The 18,707-nt window shown below is 36.5% G+C and overlaps 2 protein-coding genes across 5 annotated transcripts; both read right to left on the reverse strand.

The window, feature by feature from the left end:
- Positions 1 to 455: 455 nt before the first annotated feature.
- LOC121749789 lies at positions 456 to 3,951 on the reverse strand. 2 transcript variants are annotated; one of them, XM_042144423.1, is made up of 10 exons: positions 3,737 to 3,951; positions 3,572 to 3,641; positions 2,485 to 2,552; positions 2,081 to 2,142; positions 1,835 to 1,916; positions 1,516 to 1,749; positions 1,226 to 1,354; positions 1,078 to 1,139; positions 881 to 991; positions 456 to 711 (listed from the first exon to the last, which is right to left on the reverse strand). In XM_042144423.1, the coding sequence occupies exons 1-10, from the start codon at positions 3,785 to 3,787 to the stop codon at positions 669 to 671; spliced, it is 912 nt and encodes a 303-aa protein (XP_042000357.1). In that variant the 5' UTR covers positions 3,788 to 3,951; the 3' UTR covers positions 456 to 668. The 2 variants fall into 2 exon arrangements, with proteins under 2 accessions (XP_042000357.1, XP_042000358.1); XM_042144424.1 differs by having other exon boundaries at positions 456 to 705; positions 3,737 to 3,950.
- Positions 3,952 to 4,289: 338 nt separating this feature from the next.
- LOC121749816 (probable serine/threonine-protein kinase SIS8) lies at positions 4,290 to 13,512 on the reverse strand. 3 transcript variants are annotated; one of them, XM_042144465.1, is made up of 13 exons: positions 12,450 to 13,508; positions 11,123 to 11,560; positions 10,570 to 10,673; positions 9,124 to 10,367; positions 8,968 to 9,008; positions 8,355 to 8,423; positions 8,006 to 8,106; positions 6,907 to 6,985; positions 6,709 to 6,807; positions 6,561 to 6,629; positions 5,435 to 5,484; positions 5,143 to 5,319; positions 4,290 to 4,739 (listed from the first exon to the last, which is right to left on the reverse strand). In XM_042144465.1, exons 1-13 carry the CDS (start codon positions 12,915 to 12,917, stop codon positions 4,607 to 4,609), a joined length of 3,072 nt encoding a protein of 1,023 aa, XP_042000399.1. In that variant the 5' UTR covers positions 12,918 to 13,508; the 3' UTR covers positions 4,290 to 4,606. The 3 variants fall into 3 exon arrangements, with proteins under 3 accessions (XP_042000399.1, XP_042000398.1, XP_042000400.1); XM_042144464.1 differs by having other exon boundaries at positions 9,106 to 10,367; positions 12,450 to 13,507; XM_042144466.1 differs by lacking the exon at positions 4,290 to 4,739 and having other exon boundaries at positions 5,144 to 5,319; positions 5,392 to 5,484; positions 9,106 to 10,367; positions 12,450 to 13,512.
- Between the last annotated feature and the right edge of the window lie 5,195 nt (positions 13,513 to 18,707).

Here is an 18,707-nt window from a genome sequence, read left to right on the forward strand (position 1 = left end):
TTTAAAAAGCTTGACTTGGCTGGCCCAATGTAATTTGAAACCAAATCAAATCTATCACGTTAAAAGATCAAGACTCATAATCAGACACTAATCTATGTGACCTACGTAATGTAAAATTTACCGAATGCGCCCATCATTTATAACACTAAAATGTATCAAATTTCACCAAACTGAACGTAGATGATTATCTTCAGACCCCAATAAATTTGATACATTTCAGACGTGGGATAATTTCACTCGTTTCTACATATTCTTCAAGAATAGATATACTAGCATAATAGCATTCATAGATGTTACACGAAATTTTGTAGCTTAACTAATTTCATTTTCAAATCCAAACGTACCCCTAATTAAATATGCGCATTGGTCTTTATCAACAAAAATTCTACTTCTAACCACTCAGGACCGATTGATTCGTTGAAGAAAAAATAAAATCTCTAATCATTTGAACATGATTCACAAAAATAGTCTTCAATCATCAACCATTTATAGTTTCTCAATGTATATCATCTACTCTTTTCTACAATTCTACAAATTAAATCATACCATAATCCAACAACTTTGGAAATTTTGAGTACTGAAAAAATAGATGTGTTACACAGTCATCCTTCAAAGGGGCTAAAAATCACAAACTTGATCCTAACATAGAGTCGAGATATATTAAACGCTTAACTGATCTTCTGCACGTACGACTCCGGCTGACTTCTACTCCTTACACAGGCAAAAGAGAAGTACATCAAAGGCCTAGTAGATTAGTTTGCTTTTCAAGTGCAAAGCAACAACAAGAAGAGCCAAACACTATAATTTCTACATTTTCCCCAACTTTATAAACCTATCTGGTTCTATAGCTGTCTAATTATAAGCTGTAGACTAGTCTCACCAGGTCTCTTGGGGTAAACCACGACTATAGAGAGGAAACTCGAACAGAAACGTGGTTTTGAACCATTGCGGAATACTTCCATACAGCGCAGGAGGAAGCAAGATGAGAGGGCTGAGAAAAAGAAAAATTCTGAGATGCCTCACTTGAAGGAGTAAAACAGTATAAATGGGAGAGAAGTGTTAAACACTGCAACCAACCTCGTCGTTCTCTTATAGTGCCTGTATGCAGAAACATTGCCATATTTCTTGTCGGCTGATTCCTGTATGCATAAAGATATGTTTGAGTCAGTAGATATTGATAATTCGGATCAATGTTGAGGACAATGGATTGAGTAAATGAAGCAACCTCGAGCAGTGGAATGCCACTGACAAAAAGAAGCAGTAACGTGAGGAATATTGGACCAAGGATGACGAGCCATTCTGCATTTTTTAGTACAGGCGTTGCAGCCACGAAGATTCCCCACCAGAGAAAAATCTGAGCGACACATGAAGATTCATGTGACAAAAGCAAATATCCAAGAAAATTAATTTGAAAATATGGCATTATCATCAATACTTAGACTCGAGATATATAAATGGTGAAACATTCACAATGAGCACGTCATGCATTGGTTTCAGACAAACATGTAGACTCACCTCTCCGAAATAGTTGGGGTGGCGAGAATACTTCCAAACTCCAACATCGCACCATTTGCCCCTATTCTCCGGAGAATTTTTGAATGTTAACTTTTGTTGGTCGGCAGTCGCTTCAATGGAAATTCCTATAGACCAGATGATCCACCCAATAATATCAGCAGCTTCAAGGGAAGGATTCCGATTGCTCGCATTAACAACTGTCACAGGTAAACTCACAGTCCACACCCATACAGCCTGCAGAATAGGGAGATCAGTTCACAAAGCTCGCGAGGACAGGTGAAACTAACCAAACAATGAAACAAAGCATTGTTACAGAAACCTGAAATATCCAAAATATGGCCAACTTTGCCAAATTTTCACGCATTTCATCAAAGCGCCGATCCTCCCCCCACTGTAGTATCCTGGACAAAGTTAAAAGAGCACGGATGAATTCAAATCAAAGGCGAGTTTCAATTTTCATAACGTTGAATATAAGCTATGCATAAATCTTTTGACTTTGTACATATTCATACACATATTAGCATCTTAGAGTCACCAAAAAAAAGGTAGTATGAAGTTTACAAACCTCATTAATAGAAAAATCCCCAAACGAAGGCCCCACATAACTACAAGAAGGGACAATATCACCTGAAAAGTAAGATAAGAAACTCAATTTCAAAGAAAGAAGATGAAGAAAAAATATCAAGTTTAGTTCAAATTTATCAAAGAATTCAAGGCTTGTGTTTCTCCCCCATCCTGAAAAGTTCAACTTAATCTGCAGCATGTTATTTATATCTCAACTATTTACCTTTGTCTTACTCTTATTATCTCATGACACTAATGCCGATATATACAGTATATACTTATCTTATTCCCTTAGGTCTAGAAATATCAGTATGTCCTTCTCATACTTATCGTATGCTAAATTTAATCTTATAGCCATGTATCCACATTATATGAATGAAAAGGGTTTAAAACGGAAGCATTTACCTGCCGGAAGTGCCATGATCCTTTCACAACCAAGGTAAGGATAGCAAGTATCACAAAATTTGTGCTACCTATGCAATGCAAGTAGATCAGTAATGGTGAACAAGAGGCCACACGTCACAAGAAATCACTATAAACAGTAGTAGAAGAAGATTTCATTCTCTGATCCCATAATATTGATACTGTTTGTTTACATAGTTATCAAGATTCAGATTTGAAGTAACGAGTTGGACTTTGGCATTTGTGTTCAATATCAAATTAAGTTGTAGACATCTCATCCTAGCCACACAAAAAAACACAGTTTCCTTATCTAGTCTCGAGACAGATGATGCTTTAACATGATAACAAACTGATACGTAACACAGCTTTGCACTTCAATTTCACTTTACGGTCTCCTATTTTGTAGGAGATATTACCACAACTTTTTACAAAATAAGCTTCACACATTGTTCTACTTTTTGCATGGTCATAAAAACAAAATGTACACGAAATACGAAGAAACCAGTAATTGATCTTGAAATGAATAATCAACCATCCATGCCATCTAACTTTCTATTCAAAAACATTTTCCCATTTACAAGTGTTCCCTTTTCAATTAATTAAATGCCAACAACTCCAATCTATTTCTTCCAGATTAAGGCAACAAGCAAATAGCAGAAAGACTTTAAAATAGAGGTGATAGCCTAATACCCAAACTTTTACCCAATTTTGGTTTTGTGTATGAACTAAAATTTCTGCAGCCAAATACAAGAGCATTCAATTGTTACGATACTTTCGCACGGTTATCAATTACCAACAAATTATTCCAACCATGGCCAGCTTAAGTGGCGTAGAGCTTCCAAATACATTGTTTAATACATCGACCATTTAGGTCATTTCAGGCGTCCACCTCATCATTAATTCGGAGGCAACTGACAATCATGTAAGAAATCAAAATAATTGAAAGAAAGGCATAATTTTTAGTTTACGTGCAAAACCAAAATATAGTTAAACTCTATGTATTTAAAGACAATTGCCTGTTGAAAATAAATAAGCACACATAATCAGCTCAAAAAATTCAAAATTATGATCAGCCGTTGATGAAAATCACCTGCAAAGTCAGTGACTTTATCAAATTTTAGAAGCGCTGTGATCACAAAGAAGAATAATTGATAAGCCACCTGCAAAAAGATAACCAAAAGATTCAATTTTGAGCAAGCCCACCACGCCAATTGAACGTGTGTGTGTGTGTGTGTGTGGAGGGGATTGAACTCACAGTGACGATGGCGGTGAGGGCCAAGAAATGGGAGTCGATAACGGTTCCCATGAATGAATAGATGGCCTTCTAAGCTGTAATTCCAACTAACAAACAGCAATGAATTTCATTGCAACGAAGTATTGTTCTTGTTTTTGGACTCGCAAGCAATGAATTTCATTTTATTATTTGCATGCACGAAAGGGATTGGGTAGTATGTGGCTCAGGACAAACCAGAGTTATGAAAGCCTGCTGTATCATTAACCACCTTGCTTTGTTTGCTTTAGAAGTCAAGGCTTATTTCTTGACTTTCTTTTCCTATTGCAATTTCGTTTACTAGAAATTTAACCCAAAAAACTTTTTACTTTTGTAATTTGATTGAGTGCAATTTGATATAAACAACTGGATTAATAGATTTCAACACAAAATCAGACCAAAAAATAAAAACAGTTTAACAGAAACCAAATTGAAACGAACATTTTAGTTTAGTTGGGTTCAATTTGACGTTCTAATTTGATTCTGATTTGTTTTAGTTTCAGAATGCTCAGCTATAAAACACAAGAAGACAACAAAAGAAGGGGAACAACAGAAACTGTCCAATTATGAATTGAAACAAAGTTGAACAAGCAATAATTACAACAATTTTCTGGTGAATTTACAACAACAAACTGCACAATATGCTTGAAGGTGGCATTACAAAGCCAAGAATATAAAAGGAGAAATACATGTAACAAAACAGAAACAAGAAGAAGAAAAAGGCAGAAAGAAAAAAGATCTAACTGACTCAAACAAGTGATCTTCTTGACTTCTTCAAACAATGTCTCAAAGCAAGGCTGCAAAATGCCAGGCATTCAACCAGGGAAAATTTTCTGCTGCTGATTGCTTCTCTCACTAGTTTCTTCTATCTTGGGAATTTACACTTCTCCTGCTCATTGTTTTTGGTGCTTGTGAGCTTGCGATCGACTTTTGAAGCGGTTTCAAGGCAGCCATGATTTCACTGAATGTAGGCCGTAGATTCGGATCTCTGCAACACAAAGGTATTTCATTCTCTTGCAAAAGAGTGTACTAATAAGATAGCAATTTTGAGATAGTAAAGATAAAAATAGGCACAAAGTATACTGTTTCACTCCCTGTTCACAACTAATAGTAGGTTTAGTTGAATTTCTCTTTACATAGGGGGATTCACAATCAAGAATAGATTTAGTCTATTCACAACCACAAATCCGCAATTAGCCTTGGTTGTGAATTTAGTATTGAAATCGCCAATTAAAGGCAAACAATACTTTAAGCCCCAAAAGTGACTGTTTTTTATTTCATTTTAACTATTTGGGGCTATTTTTATCTTTAAACTGCGAAAATGGCTATATTGGTATATTAACTCCTCGAGAAATGGCTGTCAAAAAGTGGCTAAAAGTAGTTGGACTTACGTTTCCCAGCATCTCAAGACAATGTCTTTGATGACAGGATCCATGTCGTCTGGTATGTCAAGACGGCGATGCTGAAATCCGACAGCACCAACAACTTGCATTGGGTTCATCCCTCCCCACGGCTGCCGCATGGTGCAGAGCTCCCAGAGTATCACGCCAAAGCTGTAAACGTCACATCTGCATTTTGATCAACAATAATAAGATCATGTAGGTTGAGAAGCTGGCATGTGATTCTTAAGACTATCATACATTATTATAGCTGAATCAGTTTTAATAAGATGGGACTGCATACTTCTCATTTGATGGCTCGTTTCTCAATACTTCCGGTGCCATCCACTCCGCCTAAGCAAGACGGAAAAGCTCAGTATTAGCAGCATTAACGCTCAAGAGAGCTATTCAACCTTGGTGAGTTTGGCCTAACGCGCTTAGTCATGTAACAATGACCTAATTTGTATCTCGAAGCACAGAACAAATGACATGGGAAATAAATTTTCACACAGCATCATACAACTCAAGAATATTCATTCCAAATATAATGTTCGATGAAGATACCAAATAAGGGAAAGGTTCACATAACCTTCTTAAAGTGAGAATGTTGAGACTGAATGTATAAAGTATCTACACTTATCTGCACTAAATGCATAAAGTTTCTGCAACGTGACAATATTAAGGTGTATTAATGTTGTTATGGTGTTTTCATAAAAGTGCAGATGTTATATACGTGTGTATGTTAAATGCAATGTTTTCACATTCTCGTGATAAAAAGGTTCCCACAATAACCATTAAGCAATACCTACCAAATAATATTGCAGAATGGCACATTAATGCACGAAAATAAGCTTAACATCAACAGCACACCATAGTGCAAGTGTTGATATGGATCTATAAGTTATCTTAGGACGAAATGTGGACTGCAAATAGATGCATGCTTCATTGTTTTATGATACCTGATCTCTTCAAGACAAACATAAACAGAAAAAAGTGTTTTCCTACCAAATTCCAATACATGTCCGTGATGCAAACATGAAGACATGTGCAATCAACTGCCGGTATTTTCCTACCAAAGATATAGACAGAGAAAATTTGAAATTCATTTTTAAACCATAGATCACAGCGGACCACCACTTCCGAAGGCAAACCTTGGCAATCAAATTTCACCAAAAGCTTGAGTAATAGGATCAACAGCAATTGAGCTATCTTCTACAAAATGGCTGGTAAACATAATGACGCATAAAAATTGATTATGTTTTCATTTTTCTTAATGCAGCATCAAGGGTAAAGGAAATAAAGTGTCAGCAACAAGTCAATTTATCGAGAGGACCCGAAATCTACAATGCAGAAAAGAAATATGACAAGTTGAGAAAATTTATATAGCATCACAATGTAAATCATCATAATAAAACATCAGACCAGCTTACCGTTCCAGCAGTAGACCTTGAAGAAAGAAACGTGCTGTGCTTCATCCTCGATAATCCGAAATCACACACCTTTTATAGAAAAAATAACATGGATTAGTTTTTAAACAATAACATGGTAACTTATGATTACTAAGTGACGAGAAATCACCTTGACTACCCAGTTCTTGTCAACGAGAAGGTTTGGGGACTTCAGATCCCGATGAACTATCACAGGAGTGCAATTATGCAAATAATTCATTCCTCGAGCCTGTCACATCAAGTGTCTTTTATAAGCGCTAGGCGCTAGAACATTCCCCTTATTTAGAAACAGACAAATGAAATGCAAAATAGAAAATAGTTTGCATACAGCATCGAGAGCCATCTTCAACCGTCTACGCTCATCTAGTTGATTGTTTGGGCGATGAAGTAATCTGTATAAACTACCTCTGACCAAATAAAGAATTCGTCAAATAAAAACCATTTATAAATTTGCGATGCGTATAATTTGATAGAGAGAAAAAAATGACAGCAAAATTCAGAAAAAACCATTTTTCCTGCAATAAATTCATCAATTTTATCCCCTAGAGTCGACTATCCGTAGAAAATAAACTTAATACTGTATATACAGAAAACTTTGCTTAACTTGATTGCTTTAAGAGAGATGGGCATCTGTTAAGTCAAGCATGCAATTTCATAATCTCAATTTTCAGTTTTATTAGGGCACTGCTCTAAACACTAGTTTTGTCTTTGTTTTATATTGAACCCTTCATCTTTCAAATAATGAAATGTACAAAGAGAAAAAAGGTAATTGCGCCAAATTCACAAACTTTCACCAATTCTAGTTGTACAAATGAACTATACATTCTGCTTCCAAATTCACGAACTTTCATTGTTAATTTTTCACATGATTCTCATTGTGGCTACCTACGCATTAATTTGGGGGCAATTAACAACCGTGTGAATGATGCATGGAAGAAGAATCAAGCAGCTGTGTAAGGGAGAAGAAACAGCGGTGACGAAAGAAGTTAGTTATATCCGGCGAACCTGAGTCACTGTATCAGTGCAAAATTAAAACAACTGAAAGTTTGTGTAATTGGACACATGATTTTTAGTACATGTGCAAACCTAGAATTGGGAAAAAGTTTGTGTATCCAAGCGCAATTACCCCAACAAAAAAATAAAGGACCTATCTTACCAGAGATACTAGGGACATGTCAATCTTTGTTAGTCCTATCTAGCTGCCCTCACTCACATTAGATTAGGAAACGGTGCTTGATTAGACAATTTATATTTGTTTCATGTTTACGTGGTCAAAGCTTGGAATGAGAAGATGGTTCTTAAATGTATGTTTCATAGGAAGTAGACAAAAAATAACAGACAGGTTTTAATATCATAAATCCCAAAAAATAGAAATTACAAACAACATCAATCTTCATGGTCCGGAAGTTCAAAGGATCTCAGCATACCTAGGGAGAAACTCTGTAATAATCGAGAGATTAGGAGGTCGAGTAATAGCTCCCATAAAGAGAACAACGTTTGGATGTCTGACTCTTTTCATGATGCGGACCTTGGAAACCAGAAAATATGCATGTCAGATCATTAAAACATCTCAAGTAAATACGAAAACCTGAAATAAAATAGAAAGAGAACATAGAGTGGAGTCGGCGCTGCAAGTGCAAGATCAGTAAAGTCGGGACTGTAGCTTTGATATATACAAGTCAAAGTGTGAAAAATAATTTTAAAGCTATCCTGGTACAAGAAACTTCTTTGACCTTTGCTACTATGAAGTGAGAAACCATCAGATAGGGAGATTACCTCACTTCTGAATTCCTCAAGAGATTCACCGGTTATATCTTGGTCAAGGAACTTCTTAACAGCAACTTCCTAAAAATTGAAATCGTGTAAATACTCATCTTCTAGGATTAAATCACAATAAAATAAGGCTTGTAATAACTCAAAATATAGCACATAAAAACACAGGCATGATGAAAACATATTATACTTAAGGAACCATGATAAAAATAAATGACAATCGCCTGAAGACTTTGCTTCACAAACAACAACACGACTACTTGGAACACCATCGAGACATCTTGATGGTTCATAACTATTGTCTGAGTGAGAGAAATATCATAATCGAGGTTCAATAATGATTTTACATATTGATAAAGGGAACAGAGAACCCAACACTTCAAGAGACAAAGTGAACAGACCCTAATTTTATGTAGGATGAGATGTGAAGAAGGTAAAAGAGGTACAAGAAAGCAACATGAATGGCCAAGTTTGAGTAAAGAAAAATTAAATAATGACAAAATGAATCTACCAGAACATTTTCACGAAATGCAGGATTCTTGGATTAATGAATCTATTTTCCATTTGTATAAAATGAAAGAAATTAAAACCCTCTGATAGGTTTTCAGAAACTCACAGTTCCATGCCAGTCTCCATGGTATACCTCGCCGTAAGATCCTGCAATAAGGAAGTATATTATTCGTTTTGTCCAAGAGAAATCAATCATTTGTAAGTACAACAAAACAATTAGACAAACATAATGCAAGATTAGTACCAAGCCCGATACGCTCACCCAAGGTGATATCTTCCCAAGGAATTTCGCAGTCCGCTACATCATCTAATGTTGAATCAGATTTTGAACTTTCATTCTCCGTGGATCTATCCGATATCCTCTCCCCTCCAGAACTCGGTCCCGAACCTCCATGTCCTCTGTCACCACTACCTCGTTCATGAACAGCAATGTCCACATCACTTCTGACACCCACTGTCGGACTAAGTTCACCAGGGCTATCCGCTGAATGAACAGCAGATTCCAGAGCCTCATACTGTTTTGTAACAGCTGCGGTAGTTGCTACTACAGCTGCTGCTGTTGCAGTAGCTGCAGCTGCGACGGGAAGCTGAAGTTTTGAATCACTGCTTACCTTTGCAGCAGCAACTACCATCGAAGAGGCAACAACCGCAGCAGCAGCTGCTGCTGCAGCAGCAACCGGAACGTTTTTTGTATATCTTACAGGAGTTGCTTCGGAATCCAAGGAAACAGTGTGCTTGTTAGATTCTTTTAGATCCAACTGGAGATGCGGATGCTTATCCAAACTGCCTCTAGGATGCGAAACCTGATGAGGCAGTGGAGGGAGAAAAGATCGATCATAATGGAAACCCTTTCCTTTAAGTTTGTCATCAGATCCTTTGCTATCGTATTCTTGCATCGCGGACTTGACCTCCGACAGCGGCATATCCAACTGTTCTGTGTACATTTCAGTGAACAAATTCGGAGGCGCAACGACGCCACTCTCAAGCAGAACATCGTGGAGCTTCTGAGCTAATTGTGGGTTTTCTTTGGCAGCCTCGATCATGTATTTTGAAACATCCTTCACTTTTTTTTTCCGAACAGCTGGGGAGCTAACTCCTTCTGTCCAGGATGGAGATCTTGCGTGTGTGTGACTCGGCCTGGTAGAGGTTTCCAGTGCCGGCTCTATCTTCACATCTGAACCATAAATGCACTGGTGAGATCCTCCTTGGCCTTTCATCGGCAGCTCTACTAAAGCACTTGATGGTTTACTTTCACCTTCATCCGTCAATTCCTTTCCCTCAGGGATACTGTTCCTGAATTTGGATCCTTGATCCAATATACCAAAATCCGATTTCTTGTCAAGTGCACTGGATGATCTGCCACTAGACAAAGGCCAGTGAGAAGGACCAACATTTTTAGACACTGGGTAGACGGGGAGAAATGAGTCTTCGTAGTTAGGATTGGCCCCTGCTGCATCAGAAGGAATAAGTGTACCAGGGTCGGCCATCAAATCAACAATGTATTCCCTGAACCACGTTTCGACATCTTAGGATAGGATCACTAATTAATAACACAATAGTTAGTGAATGTATTTGGAAACACTATCATATCATATGTTAGAAACTTTCAGAGATTCTTCTGAAAGCAGCAGGGTCAAGACAAACGAATTGAGATCAAGAAACAAACGTGGTTCGGACTGTGGTTAAAACATGTATAAATAGCACTTACCTCCCATCATCAATTTTCACAAAGCTCACTGCCACGTCGTCAGAACCAGTAAACTGTGGTCCTTTTACCAAGCGACAAGGAATTCCAAAAAAATCAGCCAAAACCTGCACAACATGCCATATAGACAAGAGATTGGGTCAAAGTTGAATGTCCGTTACCATAAAGAAACCATTTCTTATATTCTTTGCACATCCTTTGCTGGTGTTAAATGCTCGTACTTATTTATTTTATGGTTAGTCATAGCTTGTGCCCCAAACATTCAGCATTTTCCAAAAAATATCCCCAACTCACGTTTTCACTTAAAACAGACACAACTTGAAAGAAAAGTTTGATTATACCCCACAGTACAGAATCCGACGAAGGAATGATGGATCACCTCGCCGGATTCTTAATTGGACTTAGCTCCATAATGAAAAACAAACAGGAATCAATAGAGCTTAAACTATGTTGACAAGATGTAAATGCCTCGATAGTCAGAAAAGGGAAATGAATCGCTATGTGTATTGCAACAAAATAAAAATAATAAACTCTCGATATTAAAATCATTCCATACCTTAAATAGCAATGCCCGGTGACGAGCCAGTCCAACAGTTAGAGAACCAATAGGCAAAACCATGCTCCCATGCCTTGCTTTCAAAGTATGACTGAGATTTCTCCATGCTTCCAACATGCCATCGGGGTCACCAACTGGCCCTCCCATGTGATTGGAAACTAAAGTAGCAAGTTTTCGCACTGTACTGTGGTTTACAGAATTAATGGAATGTGACCTTACTCTGAATCCAATTTCGATGGCTTTCTGCTCGAGTTTCAACAAGTTCGAATCAGATTGTCTATTTACAAGAATGGCTTCCCAACTAATATCATCTGATAAGGGCGTTGCTTGCAGATCCACAAGGGAAGGCATTCTAGACGACATGGAGCCGGTCACGATGCCATAAAGATCATAGAACCCATCCAGAATCTTGTCATCGTAGCTAAGGGCATTGTAATTCTGTGAAGCATGGATAAATCTAGAATATGAGATATGTTAGAAAGGAGAGCAGAGAGGATCATGCATATACAACAACAATATATATCTTCCTTGAAGTCGAGAACAGATCAGATAGCAAACAAAGTTTGAAGAAGCATCTTCAAAAACACGCAACGAGATAGGGTTATAGAACATTGTCATTGAGAATAGATCTCCAGTGTTCTTTAACTAAGAGACTATTTAAGAAGTCTGTGTTTAAAATGTACATGATCATTTTTGCCTGAAGAATATAGACATTTCTCTCCTGCAAATAATGATTACATGCTATGAAACAGGATACAGGAGAGTGAAAAAAAAATCTGTTACATTTTCAAGAAAATAAATGAGCACATGAAAGAATGGCCTCTCATCGGAGCCAATCCATCAGAATAAAACTGACTGATTTGTAAGGATGTGACTAGAAGAGGGAAAATTTCTTCATGACTCGTAGAAAAAAGAGCCCAATTGTCCTTCATTGCATAATGCTATATGGCAAGGGTAGGCTACTATATGTTATACAATCACTCTTAGTCAAATGCAGTCTTCAACTCATAATCAGTCTATATATTCCCCATTCTTTTATGTCATCTATTTGAGTATGGTTTTGCATTCCAACACTAAACAACAATGATATTTAGCAAAACCTCAATGAAATTAAAGAGGCATGTCTTGATTTTAACTTGAGTCTTCAACTCCACAAACTATTTATCAATTCATCTCAGCCTATAATATATCCAGAATTTGCATTTCTAAACAGTTTTCTAAAAACGGCCATGGACTATTCCTAATCCATTCAACATCTACAAGTACACCAAGAATGCAAAATGCTTAACAACAATCAACATTACAAACCATGAACACGAAAACATACCCAATAACGATATGCCACAACTTCAGCCGGAGTATTCTCAGGATGACAAGAGCCCAAACTGATCTGCTTCACAGCCTCAATCTGCACAGCCTCAGGATCCTCCTTTGCACTTAGCTCTAAGGCCAACTGAATCTGATACTCCTCCTCAATATCATTCTCCCTTGAGTTAGAAGAGCCCGAATCATGCCTCACAGCATCCAAGCTACTGCTCCCCACAGAATCAGAGGGCTCCATTCTCTCCCCCTTTGTCACGTTAGATGAAGATGGAGGACTAGGGCTATGCCTATGAGTAACAGAGTTCAACCACCCCGAAATCGTTGAAAACGTCTTGTGCTCCGACTTAGAGTGGGATAGCTTAACACTTGGTGAACCATCACTCAATCTAGCACCCCTTGATGATGTTGAAGAGCCCTCTATGTCCTCAGATTGATTGGATCCTATGTGAAGTTTCTTTAGAAAGTTTTTCATTTCTTCCCACCTAAGCTAAGGAAGTCAATGCTAAAGAAACAAGAACCTCTGCATAAATCTCTCCATGGCCTCAACCCAAGCATGAATCTTTATCAATAAAAACACCAATTTCACATCAACAATTGCAAATACCCAGCTCCCTCAAAGAACCCTTTTTGCCATATCCAAGTATTCAACAGAAAATCCCACTAACACCAATAAAATGGCCACTAAACCTCACTTCTGCACGATAATAGTAGAAAGAACCCTTTTTCTCATAAAATAGCAAAAACCCAGAAATCAATAGAATACCAACCACAGTTGCAGCCTCGCAAAACCCAAAAAGTACCTAAGTACACTAACAACTTGGGTGAAACAATGTAAAGATTGCTTCTTTTCTTTCCAATCTCCAGATCAAAAATTGAATAACTTCTCAGAGCTGGGGTGGGAGGAGAGAGAGTCAAATGAATTGCAGTCAATTTTACAATCTTGAACTGTGTGAAGAGAGAGAGAGAGAGAGAGAATTAAAAATAGAGGAAAAAGATGCAATTGGTCAATTTGGAAAAAGAGGCCTACGCATATGCAGGTGCAGTGAGACAGCAAAGAGCTGAGCAAGTGGGAAGTGGAGTAGGACCTTCAACAATACGAACCATTTCTACCACATAATTGTATACCGCTTTTCACCTCTTTTCTTTATACGAACCAAAACTCAACTCCAACTTGTCCTTTCACCATCAATCCAAAACTAAATTCTCTACTCAAATTTCATTTTAAATCCACGTCAAGAAAATTAAATATGAATCGATTCTGAAAATTTCCAATGTCTATCTGTATTACATCAGCATAAGCCATACTGTATTGATTTGAAGTTGAAACATTTTTACAGTCTTACCGTGAGATCACTTCTATTTTACTGCATTGCACTGCATGTATAAAATTAATAAATTTATTGTGTAATTTAGTGTTGAAATGATTCAAACCAAGATCAATTTTACTGTACTGTATTTTTGAAGTGCAGTAAAATCAGTACCAAGTAGTGTAAGTATAAAATTACTGAATACTCCTACTTTGTCGGTTATTTAGTGCATTTTAAAAAATACTAGTATATCGATTTGTTAACATTAATTTTTAGATTAGTTGATACGAGTATTATCATTATTAATTAGTTTAGATATATTAGGGATTTACATATCTTTTCGTATATTTGTTTCTTGTTCATTAAGTTAGGGTAGTAGTATTCTAGTATTATAAATAGGAGAGCTTGTTATCATTCTAAGAATTCAATGAATTAATGAAAGCAGTATTTCGCCCAACTTGGCTTGAGTATCAAGTATAATTTTCGTTCCTTTTTTTGCTGCTCATCGGAGAACGTCCGAGAAACGGCAAATCGTGAGCCTTCCTTCGAGCTTGTCGAAGGATTGATCACCCTATCCGTCCGAGAAGATTGCCATCCGGTCACGTTACGGAGGACGTCCGTAACAACTGGTGCTTTCATTGAGAGGAGCACCCACAACCGTGCTCTTGCCAACGAGCACGGTTGTGGGCCCGGCTCCACTATTCCTGCCTGCTCTTAGGCAAGAGCACAACACTCACGGCTGTGCTCTTCCGCAAGGACGAGCACAATTCATTTTAAATAAAAACATTACCATAACATTAAAATTCATTAAAAAAACTGAAATAATATTAAAAATTATAAATAAAATAAAAAAGACATAATTAAAATCCTAAAAAATAAAAATTACATAATTAAAATCCTAAAAATTAAAAATTACATAATTCAAATACTAAAAATTAAAAATTACATAATTAAATTCGTAAAATTAAAAAAACCACTACGGTCTACGCATTGCCGAATTTCGCCCACATTTGTTTGATTAGGTCTTCTTGTAGCTCAACGTGGGTTCGGGTATCGCGCATTGTTTGCCTTGTTTGGATCCTCTCACCCACCGTCGTATGCACACCTCGGCGTGGGGGAGAGCTCGCGCTTGAGCTTCCGGCTTCATCCTCGTCGTAGAAGCTAGCCGCCCTCGGTCCTTCGTCGGCTATAATCATGTTGTGTAAGATAATACACGTGTACATGATGTCGGCGATATTGTTCAAGCACCACAGCCGAGCCGGGGCCTTCACAATGTTGAATCGGGCTTGAAGGACCCCAAAGGCTCTTTCGACGTCTTTCCGAGCGGACTCTTGACGTTGCGCAAAAAGAACCCGTCTCGGGTCTTGCTGCGGGTTGCTGAGCGTCTTCACGAAAGTTGACCACCTTGGGTAGATACCATCGCAAAAAGAACCCAGTAGCGAGTTGTCGGATGGCACACATGCACTTCTGCAACGGCGTGATACTTTGTCGGTCGGCTGCATCTAGACCTGTTTGAAAGAATTTAACACGGGTGGACAATGTGTTGACAATACGCATAAACAGGAGCTTTGACATGCGAAAACGGCGCCTGAAGTAATCCGCCGGAAACCGCGGCTGGTCGGCAACGAGCTTTTCATGGGCTCCCTCCCGGTCACGATGGATGTAGTGGCGAGTTGATCTAGTTGGTTGAGGAGGAGGGGCGGGGGTATTCGCTGCGACATATGCATCATAAGCGGCACGATGTTGTTCGTAGTATTCTTGTTCTTCGCGCTCCGCTTCCGCAATAAGATGGGTGAAATCCATTTGAGGTTTTGAGTGAGAGATGAAGGTGTAGATAAGTTGTGTGAAAAATATGAATGAAAGATGAATGAGAGATGATTTGATGTGGAAAATGGATGATGAATGTGTGTATTTATAGATGATTTTGGGGGAAAAAATAAAAAAAAAATAAAAAAATACAGAAAAACTGGCAAAAAAATGGCCATTTGTTGGGATTGTGAAAATATTTTTTTTATTTTAAATCGATTTTTATAATTAAAAACTGAATTTTTGAAAAATTAAAAATAAAAATATTCAAATGCAACGGCTATGTCGTTGCCCAATCAGTCGTCGACACGTCACCTGCTCGCTGGCACGGACGTGCTCGATGCATCGAGCAGCGCCGTGCCAGTGGCGGACGCCGTCCGTCCACCGTTGTGGGTGCTCTGAGAGGATATAGATACCACAATTTACAAGGTTAGGAAGCTCAATTATTTAAAAATTCTATAATTTTCACTTTTCAGCACGGTGGCATAGTGTGGTCGGGGGGAGGGAGTAGCATTTCGTGATTATATAATTTCAAAATATTTTGTCAATTTCAAAATATTCTCTATTTCATAAATATTGTAAGCTAATTGTGACATGAATTTTAATGAAAAATAAATCTCATTTTATTACTCATTTAATGTAGAGTCATGTTCAATTTTCTTAAATAAAGTAGTACAAAAATAAGGCTAAAAAACTTATGGAATTGTTTCCAAAATGAAAATTTAAGAAATATGCATTACTTAGGGAACACCTAGAAATGCAGTGTGCACTATTTTATAGAACAAATGTAACTAATTAGTAATAACTATATTTTTAATTAGAATATCTTAATTAAGTTCATTAAAGGGGAATTAATTTAGTCAAAGATTAATTTAATTATTTAACTAAAATTAAATAAATAAGTAAATGAAAAGGGAGTAGGTCAAGCTGAACAAATTTGAATTGTCTAATTTTACCCCAAAAAAGTTTAAATATACAAAATGTAAAATTGTATGGAGATTCTATCCCATAGCTAGATCTACCCACATTGAATTTAGTGAATGTGCCGTATAGAATGTGTAGTTGGTGAAATAGAAGAGCTTTGGAACTGCCATTTGCAAAGTGGTGTCTAAAGTGTTTAAATGTTATAAATTTGGTAGTGCTAATATAGTAGCATAGCAGTTCAATATCTCACCAAAAACTAAAGCTGCTCCTCAATTTTAATTTAAGAATTCATTTTTATTTTAAACAAAGTTAATTTCAAATTATAACCTCAATCTTGACTTTATGGTAACTTTTTGCCTAAACTTAAAAACTACTTATAAGTTATAAGCATAACAATATGTATTTATCTCACATAATAGCCGCAATCACAATTTTCGTGAGGATTTTAATTAAAATTAGTTTTTCAACATTTGAAAATAAAATAAGATCATTTGTACTTGCAGGCAAATCAGCTTAGGTCGATCAAAATTTATGACTTTGACTATTATATGTTCAATGTAGCGAAATACATACATGCTATATTTATAATATTTTTAAATTTAAGTAAAATTTCACCGTTTAATTAAAAGTTCACGCAATAATTAAAAATAGCCTCTTTATCTAAATCTCAAATCTTTGCCCAATTGAAAAGCAAAAGTAGGAGACGTCTGGAAAATTGTTTAGAAAAGTTAAGCATCAATTACTAATCATAATACATACATATATCATTTTATTTTATAGAGAGGAGAGAGAGCAAAAACATTTATTCTTTTCAATAAACAAGTCTCAATACAGTCAAATATATTTGACTATAGATTGAAATATATTCCTCCTCGCTAAGTTTAATATGCAAAACAGTTACCCAAGTTAAATCATAGCTATATACTCCATCTATGCTCATTCATATCCAATCCAATCATTTCAGTGAAATCAATAATTAGTGGTTGACAAGATATAGTTCACAACACTAAACAATCAGGAAACAAAATAATATAGCACTTATCTACTAATAGCTTGGATTACATTAGGTGAGTTGTTAATTATAAATTTGAGTATAGTAGTTTTTGAGATACATTTAGATTTATTATAGAAATACATGTGGACATGAACAAGTCCAACAAAGCTCGAGATATATTAATTTATTAATTTCTTCATCTTGGCTATAACTAGGGATACTTTATTTGACCAAATATATATAGTTCGCAAGCGTGCCTAACTCAATTAATTTAAATTGGAATTTAATACTCCTAATTAAGATTGAGCTTCTTCTTTGGGCATACTTTCTTTCAATCCACGATTACTTTGTTTTCAGTTTCTTTCTGACACCACACATTTAATTTAAGAAATAGAACTATAGTTAATTGGAAATATAAGGCTACTTAGTTGGCTAATTCATTATTTTTTTCATTAGGGGTCAAGATTTCCAAATTTGAGGGCAACTTATTTGGTTGATTTTCAAATATACTTGTACGAAGATTTTGCACCTTGAAGATTGATTTGCATAAAATCTGATTCTCCTCTATTGTTTTTGGTATAGCATCTTGTGTTACATGAATAGGAATGGATATGACATTATTTGTGATTTAGGATTTAGTGTTTGTATAAGAATCTTGAATCTTGAACCTTGAAAATCTTAAAACGTATGGATTGCCACCCATTATTCATCTATATATACAATAGAAAATTAGGAGTATTAGATTACTTAATTCATATAGTGCCTTGATGAGCCCAAAAAAGTCATGTTATGCCTTCTCAACCCCAACTCAAACATTCATCCATAAAAAGGAAAACATTCTTTTGTGTACATTGCTTCAAAAAGGGGATTTTATTTTATTTTATTTCATTTTTGCACCTACTAAGTCCTTATACTCAATTGTCTCCTTGAAGACCAGCAAAGCCATAAAGCATAATTTTTTTTATCCTTGAAAGGAAGCTCGATTACTCAAGACTCTGATGACCCAAAATTACCCAAATTTGAATCAACCCAAGACTATTTTATATGCACACAACCATACTTGCATCATCCCATCCCAAAACAAGTACTAGTACCAAGCAAAATCCACACAACAAATTAACAACAGATTATGAGGCTACAATTTTCTTCTTAACTTGCCACTACATTTCATTGAAAAATTTTCATTTTAAAGATTCCCTAAGAGCATTATCTCAAAGAAATGGACCCATAA

Source organism: Salvia splendens, chromosome 9, assembly GCF_004379255.2.
Source record: "Salvia splendens isolate huo1 chromosome 9, SspV2, whole genome shotgun sequence".
Classification (NCBI taxonomy): Eukaryota; Viridiplantae; Streptophyta; class Magnoliopsida; order Lamiales; family Lamiaceae; genus Salvia; species Salvia splendens.

Coding starts and splice junctions, on each gene's coding strand:
- LOC121749789 (XM_042144423.1), bottom strand. CDS start 3,787: ATGGGAACCGTTATCGACTCCCATTTCTTGGCCCTCACCGCCATCGTC. Junction 1,917..2,080: donor GGGATTTTTCTATTAATGAG/GTTTGTAAACTT, acceptor AACTTTGTCCAG/GATACTACAGTGGGGGGAGG. Junction 712..880: donor GGTTTACCCCAAGAGACCTG/GTGAGACTAGTC, acceptor TGCCTGTGTAAG/GAGTAGAAGTCAGCCGGAGT.
- LOC121749816 (XM_042144464.1), bottom strand. CDS start 12,917: ATGAAAAACTTTCTAAAGAAACTTCACATAGGATCCAATCAATCTGAG. Junction 9,009..9,105: donor GGGTGAGCGTATCGGGCTTG/GTACTAATCTTG, acceptor TCCTTATTGCAG/GATCTTACGGCGAGGTATAC. Junction 6,986..8,005: donor ATTACAGAGTTTCTCCCTAG/GTATGCTGAGAT, acceptor TTATTTGGTCAG/AGGTAGTTTATACAGATTAC.